Source organism: Ictalurus punctatus, chromosome 7 (genome assembly GCF_001660625.3).
Source record: "Ictalurus punctatus breed USDA103 chromosome 7, Coco_2.0, whole genome shotgun sequence".
In the NCBI taxonomy this organism is placed as follows: Eukaryota; Metazoa; Chordata; class Actinopteri; order Siluriformes; family Ictaluridae; genus Ictalurus; species Ictalurus punctatus.
The window spans coordinates 14354338-14364493 of NC_030422.2; the positions used below are offsets into that span (position 1 = coordinate 14354338).

Genomic DNA, 10156 nt, shown 5'->3' on the forward strand with positions numbered 1-10156 from the left:
ATTTGTGTCTTAATTTCAATAAATCTTTTGTTAATTAATTATCTGGATTTAAATAAATAAGTAGAAACAAAGAATGCCATGTTGAATGAAGTGTGTAAAAAAACAACAAAACACTACCATGCTTGAGAAAAGGCAGAAAAAACAATGGTATATATGGTACAATATTTGTTTTACTTCAGTATGCTTTATGTAAAACTAGTATGAAAATCGATATCCTATTAATGACTATATTTGGAAATTAAATGGTAGGTTTAATGTTTCTGTTACAGTACTGGACAGAACCTGAATAACCCCAATTCCGAAAAAGTAGTTTGACTTCTATTTAAACAAAAAACATATAAAGACAAGGTATTTGATCTTTTACCTAATCAACTGCATAGTTTTTTGAAGTTAAACGTTTATTTTGAAATTGATGCATGCAACACGTTCCAAAAAAGTTGGGACACGGGCAATTTAGGACTAATAATGATGTGACAAGTTGAAATAAGGTGATGTGAAACAGGTGAGGCAATCGTCTAATCATAGTATATAAGGAGCCTCCAAAAAAGGAGCAAGGATGGGTTGAGGTTCACCAATCTGCCAACAGATGCGTAGGCGAATAATCCAACAGTTTGAGAACAATATTCCCCAAAGACAAATCGGGAGGATTTTGGGCATTTCACCTTCTACAGTGCACAATATAATTAAAAGATTCAAGGTATCCTGTCAAATCTCGGTGCGCAAAAGGGCAAGACCGAAAACCACTTCTGAATGCGCGTGATCGCCGATCCCTCAGACGTCACTGTCTTAAAAACCGTCATGAGTCTGTAATGGATATCCTGATATGGGTTGAGGAGTAATTTGGTAAACATTTGTCAGTCAACACAATTCACCGCTGCATCCACAGATTAAGTTAAGGCTTTACTATGCAAAGCAAAAGCCATACATCAACACTGTCCAGAAGCGCCGCCAACTTCTCTGGGCGCGGTCTCATCTGAGATGAATAGTAGCACAGTGGAATCGTGTTTTGTGGTCAGACAAGTCAATATTTCAAATAGTTTTCGAAAAACAGCCGTCGTGTTCTCCGAGGCAAAGAGGAAATGGACCATCCAAGCTGTTATCAGTGTCAGGTCCAAAAGCCAGCATCTGTCATGGTATGGGGGTGTGTCAGTGCCCATGGCATGGGTAACTTGCACATCTGTGAGGGCATCATTAATGCAGAAAGATATGTACACATTTTGGAGCAACATATGCTCCCATCCAGAGCAGGACAATGCCAAACCACATTCTGCCCGGATTACAAGCGCATGAGAGAGTGCAGATGCTAGCATGGCCTGCCTGCAGTCCTGACCTGTCTCCGATTGAGAATTTGTGGCACATTATGAAGCTCAAAATAAGGCAACGAAGGCCCTGTACAGTTGTGCAGATGAAGAAATACATAATGAATGAATGGGGGAAAATTCTGCTTGCTAAACTTAACCAACTGGTGTCTTCATTGTCCAAACACTTAATAAGTGTTATTAAAAGAAAACGTGGTCACACAGTGGTAAACAGTCGACTGTCTCAACTTTTGCAGTCATCAGATTTGAAATGAGTGTATATTTTCAAAAAGAATTTAAATTCACATAGTAAAACATCAAATAATGTGTTAATAATGTGTTTTCAATATAGTACAGAGTGAATTGAATTTTCAAATGACTTTTTTTTTTGTATTTTCCCTATTGTCCCAACTTTTTTGGAATTTGGGTTGTATTTTAGCTGTTCTGTTGAACTCATGCTAGCCAGACTATGGATATAATGAGCTAGCTCTTTCATCTTTATATACTTAAGTATATAAGGAGCTAGCTCCCAAAAGAATCTGAAATTCCATCAGGAGGTAATGTTAAGTTAAAACTTTAGCAAAGCCCATAGAAGAAGATGCATTTACAGCGCAATGAGATTATTTATTTCCATATCTCAGCTTGTTAGGAAGTCAGAGGGGTCAGAGTGCAGGTTCAGTAATGATACAATTACCCCTGGAGCAGATAGGGTAAGTGGCCTTGCTCAAGGGCTTAACAGTGGACAAATGGAATGATCAAAGTAGATATATTTTAATGAAATATAAAACTATTTTGGAAGGGCATGAGGGCTTAGTGGTTAGCATGTTGCTTCACACCTTCAAGGTTGGGGGTTCGATTCCTGCCTCTGCACTGTGTGTGGAGCTTAAGTGTTCTCCCCATGCTTCGGGGTTTCCTCTGGGTACTCCGATTTCCTCCCCCAGTCTAATGACGTGTTCTAGGCTGACTGGTATCGCCAAATTGTCCGAAGTGCATGATTGTGCCCTGCGATGGGCTTGCCCCCCCCCTCATGCCCTGAGCTCCCTAGGTTAGGCTCCAGGCTCCACGTGACCCTGTGAGCAGTACAGAAAATGGATGGATAAAACTAAGTTATATTAGAATATTTTTGAGCACACTTATACAAAGCTTAGTAAATAGCCTACAATAAAATGCAACACAATATAAAATACTAGGGTGTCCTCCATCTAAAGGTGACTTAAATGGAGGGAACAAGATTAAAGAATGTGTTTGGCCAGTTATCAAAGACGGCTAAGATTGCTTACAGCAGCTTTAAGACACCCTGTGCTGTCACACCTACAGTATCTGGTTCAGTTATTTCAAACCATGTGTTTTTTCCTCCTCAATTTGGCTTGTTTGGGCAGGCACGAACAGGTCAGAAAAACTCAGATGTGGACCAGATTAACTGCATTGAGAAACAGGCCCAAATAACAAATTGTGGTGTAATTTGGGGATTGATTTGAACCAGGTGTGCAACAGCCAAATAACCTAAGTGGGGGGGGGGGGGATAAAACCGTGAATGTCATTCATAAAACCCAAGGTAGTTGAAATCGAGTTTAAATTTACTGATCTTGTAAGGTAAGCGAGTAGCTTTCGATTTCCTTGGAATGGTACGAAAGACAAAAACTTTTGTCATCGCGTCAGAAAGCCATGAGTTGAACTCGGTTTGTTGCAATTCCGGTCGGTAACGTGATCATCTTACTTCCTTATTCGTTCTAGTTTCGTTTCTGACAGTTGAGCAGAGGACGCAGGAGCTTGAAGCACCGACTCATCTTTTATCTCCTCCGTAAAACTACACGAAGACTTTTCTGGAAAACAGCAGACTTTACCACAGGTAGCAATGGCAGAAATGAGACACGGATTGATGGTGGCTGTCTTCGTGCTGGCGACAGGTAGATATTTACACTGTATTTAATAACCAGTTATAAAATCCTAATCTTACCCCACGGATTAAATCGGGGCGCTTTTTTCCCCCTCTTCTCCTCCCCAGATTAATTTTCTTCTCTTAAACGTTTCTAAAAGAAACCGGATGTGTGTGAATCTTTACACAAAACAAATTGAAGTAGGTTCGCTTGATAGAGAGGTGGTGTAACGGTGTAATGTGACTGTGTCCTAACCTGCCTGTGAATATTTGTTTTATGTCTGAAATCAACCGAAAAATGGCAGTTCTGCCATGTTTTAGCATCAAAATGCCTCTCTGCTAGTGGTTTTGTTTTTTTTTTTGTTTTTTAAATCTTAACTGTAACATGGGTTTGAGCTTCTTAAATGGAAAGGAAAATGTCATTAGGGCTACTTTTTGTACTTCGTTAATTTTACCCACAACTTCAGAACAAGAGAGGGAGTGAAAAGCGCCGTTTTGTTTTGTTGGTTCTTCATGAGAGCCATAACGCTTCGGTCATTAAGACAACCAGCGGAGAATTTTACAGCAGCCCTGAACCGTTCAAGGGGTTTTCCTTGCTGGGTTCTGTACAAACCGTTAAGACACAAGCTGTATGTTTATAGCCTGCACAATACCTAATCACCTGCAATGAATCACTTTATTCATTAGTTTGTTTATTATTTGAGTGTTTATGTAGTATATTTAAAAAGGGAAAAAAAAAAAAAAAAAAAAAATCAGGAAACGTGTTCGAAACGTCTACCATGAAAGTTTCGATAGGTCATGTGTTACCTTCTCACGTGATACAGCTTCGACATTAAAAGCTACAGGCCTACATATACGTCGATTTGTCGACAGGTGTTAAACGTTTCTACATAATAGAAAATATGAATTAAATACATAAACAACCAAACATGACTAATAAAGTTGTATTAGATATATTTCACTGCCTAGGCAAATCATGGCACATGACTATTTTGGTGCCTCATGATGTTTCAACACTGACGTGCTTAATGTAGTAGTGTTATGTTCTGTCTGCATTTTTGCTTTATATACACGCAAAGAAAGCCTTAACCCACTCTCTTCATGTTCCTCAGCTTTCACTTTAGCTGAGGAAAATGCTCGATGGCCTAAGCCGGTTGCCAGCTTGATTCCTCCTGCTCCGTTTGTCACCACACCGCTGATCACCACCACTCCAAAAACAACAACTTCCCATACCAACACAACTACTGTTCCTCCAACTACCCACAGTACAACAGCAAATGTAACTACTGTTCCTCCAACTACCCACAATACAACAGCAAATGTAACTACTGTTCCTCCAACTACCCAGAATACAACAGCAAATGTAACTACTGCTCCTCCAACTACCCACAATACAACAGCAAATGTAACTACTGTTCCTCCAACTACCCACAATACAACAGCAAATGTAACTACTGCTCCTCCAACTACCCACAATACAACCACTCCTTATCCTACTCCACCTGCACCAACTCCAAAAACCAATGTCACAAAGGGCAACTACACCGTGCTGGATGGAAACAAGCTGTGCATTATGGTCCAGGCGGTAATCCAGGTCCATGTCAACAACAGTCAGGTAAGGAAACTATCTTATATTGGTCGATTTTGTTTCACTACTATTGCTTTTTGTGATTGTTATACGCTTAAATATCAATGCTTCTTTAATAATGAAGTGCCATAACTTTTGCCTTGATATGTTTGGATCATGACACCTTAGTGTCAGTAAGGATGAGTCTTTTAAATATTACAATCAAATACATTTTAGTATCTTTTTTTTTTTTTTTTTTTTTTTTTTTTTTTATTAATCAATTTTTCAGGTGGCTGGCACCTATATTGTTCCAGAAAGTGCTAAAGGCACTGGCAAATGTGAAAGCAATACTGCTAGTCTCAAAATTACTTTCTCAGAGGGATACATCTCTATGAACTTCTTCAAGGTATGTTGAGTCCATTTTAATGGTGGCGTTTTGTGTTCGGCTACATGATAGAAATCTTCCTCACAAAGTAACAGTTTTAAATCTGATTAAACAGGACTAATTTATTTAAACTGTTTGGCTTAATAGCTTTATATAGTTACCCATTTTCTCAATAGGCAAAAAATAAATGAATCTGTTGAATAGAACAAAATGAAAAGGCACAACTCCACTTGCATGTAGGCCACAGAGTATATATTGGTGGTTGATACATACTGCAGTATAAAAAGGAAGCTGAACTGGAAAAGGAAGTAGGCTGATGCAGTGCTATTTATTTGCTACTTGGGTTACAATAATGCATGTTGCGATATAAGGATTGTGTGGGTTTTTTTTTTTGTGTTTTTTTTTTTTCTCCCTAGTAATTTTGAGCAAAATATCCTGAATTCTACTCATGTACACAATTAGTTTGATATAAAACTGTTCTTAAAAACATGACCTTATAGTTTGCCTTTTAGAGGAGTTATGTATCAGATAAACAAGCCAGTCACATGTAGTATGAAGTACTTTTCTGGTGTGAATAATCATCTGATTCACATCCCTGTTGGTGTGTGCACGTGCATATTTTTCCTGGGGTCTGCATGATTTGTGCTCACTCACATATTACTCCTTTTATTTTTAAAGAATGACACTACAAACATTGTCTTCGTCAACTCTGTGGCTGTCAACCTGAAATATGCCTTCAAGGCTGGAGGTAGGTGCAACATCCTTTCAGTTCTAACAACATGGTTATAATGCAAAGCCTCAGCTTTGTATGTTTTGCATGGTTACTTGTGGTTTTGTTTTAACTTCTTCCTACATGTATTTTGGATAACCTAAAACAGTACTTTAATAACTTTTCAATGTGTATTTACCTCAGTATACAGGGCCTTTGATCGTAAATGTTCCTTGTTGTAGTGATTTGTTGCTTGCTCATACTATGCCACCATGTTTTCTGGTCATATGATGCCAGAAAGAGCTGACCATCAGCAGTCTCGTCTAGCAGTTAGCCTCTATGCTCTTAAACTGGATCATGCTTGCTTTTTCTAGTACCTGAACTTTGCTTCCCTGCAATAGATAAGCAGGAAACTATCGATGCACTAAACACAAGCCAATTTATTGCACCAGTCGTGCTGAACTTCATTGTCTTGCATTTCCAGTTAATAATTAACATTGGGGGGTGTGTGTGTGTGTGTGTGTGTGTAACACTTCAGTTATTCTAATATAACACTACGTTTTGGGTGCTTGGAAAGGTAACATAAAAAAAAAAAAACGTATGGGATTTTATCTATGTGGGGGGGGGGGGGGGGGACAGTTAACTTGTATGACCTGCATTTTGCTGTGCAGCATAGTAAATTGTTGCAGGATATTTTAGGGCAGTTATTTTGCATTTAACTCTATTTGAAGCATTGCACAGTGACTCTCAAGAAGTGCTATGCTGTTTAACCAGTTTAGCTGCCTCTAAAGAGCACCTCAAGAGCTGTGAGGTCAGTGTCATGTTTACTGTAACACAACATGCACTGCATTTTAAGGAAACGGTTGTATAAAGTAGATTTGATTAACTTGTAGTATAAATAATGGATCTGAAATCAATCATGTATTGTGCAAGTTGCAGTTTATTATTGTTGGTGGAAAACTACAAAAACAGATCAGAGGTCTGAATCTCAGACAAGCTTCAATGTGATGTGCTGAGTTAAATCTAGAGCTCTCAAGTGATTTTGTCTACATTCAAAGATTGATGATTGAGGTTCTTGTTTTCCCCAAGTTTTGACACCTGTGGTGGCGAATAATAATTCGGTGCAGCTTTTCACCATGGCAACGGGTCACTCCTATTCTTGCAAGTCTGAGTCAGTCTTCATGGGTAATGGTATCTACCTGGAGTTCAGTCAGGACAGGATGCAATCCTTCAATTTCACCAAGAACCAGTTTGGTCCCCGTGAGTAGCATTTCATCATTGTTTACATATTAAATGTATCTACTGGACATGGTTTAAGAGTCTGTGTACAGAAGTAAAACATGTTTGGGAAAAGGCTGCTGGGAAGCCTTTGTGCTTTTCACCTTATCTGGAGCCTGGTTAGGTAAGACTTAAATGTTACTAAAACATTAAAATGTTCAGTATATTGTGTGATGCTGCTGCTGATTCCTGCAAAGGCCAATACTCTTGCAGTTTTGAGGCAGTATCATACTGCCTCAACTCAAACCCCCCCCCCCCCCCCCCCCCCCCCCCCCCCCCCATATTTCTAATTAGTAATACCCAACTTGTATCTTAGCTTTAATTATGTCATTAAAGGAACTTGTCAGCATAAAGTATCCAAGCTCCTGTTGTGTTCCACTTTCTTCGTTATGCATAAGTGGCTTTAGTTATACCTAGTTTTATGTCACTCCAGAATCCTTCAAATTCATTGTTGAAAAGGATGGTAGCAAAATACTTGCTTTGAATTCATTCATATCCTAATCCTGCACAAGGCCTGCTGTAAGTACTATTTATCTAAAGATAGTTTCTTGAGAAACAGGATGTTTTGGACAGAAGTGACAAGTGTCCCACTGAAGGAGGGATTCCAGCTAAAATATTAGGTTCATTTATAACTAAAATAACCAGGTTGTCCCTGTTTGCAAGTTATTGTTCTGTTCTGTGCTTGGATTTGAGTAATCAGACATCTGTTTGTCCGTTACTGTAGTTGACCTGTGCAAGGCTGACCAGCCGGATTACAGAGTGGCCATTGGCGTAGGAGTGGTGCTGCTCATCCTCATCATCATCGTAGTCGTGGCTTATCTAATCAGTAGGAGGAAGAGAACAGATGGCTACCAGACTCTCTGATGGGAAAAATCCATAAAAGGACAGCACCATCATCTGTGCAAGTTAAATCTAGCATGATGCTCTTAGATGATTTTTATGAAGCAGACCTTGCTTTTACATGTGTTCTGTTGAGGTTTGCTCCATTTAAAGAAACAACTGACATTTAATCCAAGCATCTGCTGCTGCTCCGTTTGTAGGGCACACAATACAACAATTAGAGGTCTGACATCACAAATGCATATTGTACTATTGATTTCAAAAATTAAACAAAGCTTGGCTTCACTTTCCTCATGTGTCCATAATGTGTGCATAAAGCATTCAGTATACTCATGTCACAGCATTTTCTTATCTTAATACTTTTTTTTCCCCTTAATTCCTGAAAACGAGTTCAAACTGTTGTCTTGTGCCATCATTGCTGCTCTCAAGTGTTTTAAATCCTATCCATGTCCAGCTGTTTGGACAAGATGACACTATTGAGGACATGATGCCTCTACTAAAATATCTTTGACTTAAATCCAGTACTTATGGTTTCCACAGTGACAGCTGGGTCTCATAAATATTCTAATTGGCCTATGAAATAATATAACTAATCTTTATATAAAACCTTTCCTCTTGCCCAGATTAGGTTCATCCTAGTTCAATGACTTACCATGTGAGAATATCAGATGCAAATGACCTCATTAACCAGAATAATTGTCAGTCTCCTAATTTCTGTAGAAAACAAGTCCAGTCTCTTCTGACATGTTTCAAAATCCTATGCACTGAAATGAGAATTAAGGTTATAAGGGAATGTTTTGACGTTTGTATGTACATTGCAAATAATGATGTTTGCTGTCTTGATCAAGTCTGTTTTCAGAATAATGATTCTCTGTGTAAGGCTGTAAATTGAACAAAAAGGATTTTAGGGATTTATGGTAATAAATTAAACAGGTTGGATGGGGGGGGCGATTGGAGCAGAACTGATAGCACATTATTTTTGAATGTTCAACCTAGTTATCTCTATGTTCAAATTTAGTTTGAGGAAATTGTGCTTGTGCTTGTACAGCTGTCTGGTTGACAGCCCAACAGTTGCTGATGTATCTGTTTAGCATTATGTCTTTTCCAAGAATAGACAGCATCTGGGAAAGAATAAAGGGAATGTTCTGTGAACTCTGTGTGTGTGTATATTGTGAAAGAACAGATCCACATTGTCTTTTCATATAGCCTAAATCTTGTACATAGACCAAATATCTTCATTATTAGAATTGTTTTTTTTTATATATATATATGTAAGTTCAGATTTTACAAAATAGCATAGCAAACTTTAAACATTAAAATGTGTGGAAGGATGACTTCATCATAATCATCATAATCATCATAATAATAATCCAATTCCAAACACAACCCTAGCATGGTGTTGAACAGATCCAACCCTGACTCTGTTTCAGCCCTGGGATTTGACCTTAAAATACATTTATTCCTAATGCACAATTGCATTTTATTTAAGTAGCAATTTATAGCATCATATAGTTGTTTAAACCCTGCAGATGTACTCTTATTCCAGATGTTTTTCAGGGTGGAACTGAGTAACAGTGATTCTGAAACCAACTCTTCTCATTAAACTTCATTTAACAGCCCATTTAACATCTATCTTAACATAGTCTACCCAATTCACATCAAATCACTATGCTTTTAAAAAAAAGTGTCAGACTACAGCTGCTTAGACAGTATTATACATAATATTCAAGCTCATGAGAAATCCTCATAATTGATGACTGAAAGCATTAGTGACAGCCAAGTAAATGCACATCAACATCTCATTTGATATGTTTATCATTTACAGATGATAGTTATAGATTATAATATACTATAGACCACTTTAACTATAACATGTACAGTGGGGGAAATAATCCTTGTCAACATTTTTTTCAGTAAATATATTTCCAATAAGGTTATGCACAGTAAATTTTCACCAGACATCATTATTAACTTAAGAAATCTGGAAATATAAAGAATTCAAAACCTTAAAGTCCATAAATGAAGTTATGTGTAATAAAGCGGAATGACTCGGAGGAAAAAAATATTGAACACACTAACTGAAATGTATTTAATACTTAGTGGAGAAGCCTTTGTTGGTAATGACAGCATCAAGATGCTTCCTGTATGAAAAAATTAATCAGTCGCATTTCAGGTGTGATTTTGCTCCATTCTTCTAAAAATA

General features: G+C 37.9%; 1 protein-coding gene across 1 annotated transcript; it reads left to right on the top strand.

The window, feature by feature from the left end:
• Window positions 1-2748: 2748 nt before the first annotated feature.
• cd68 (CD68 molecule) lies at window positions 2749-9105 on the top strand. Its single transcript, XM_017472373.3, has 7 exons — window positions 2749-2891; window positions 3033-3205; window positions 4287-4789; window positions 5031-5147; window positions 5805-5874; window positions 6925-7095; window positions 7838-9105. The coding sequence occupies exons 2-7, from the start codon at window positions 3154-3156 to the stop codon at window positions 7975-7977; spliced, it is 1053 nt and encodes a 350-aa protein (XP_017327862.2). The 5' UTR covers window positions 2749-2891; window positions 3033-3153; the 3' UTR covers window positions 7978-9105.
• The last annotated feature ends 1051 nt before the right edge of the window (window positions 9106-10156 follow it).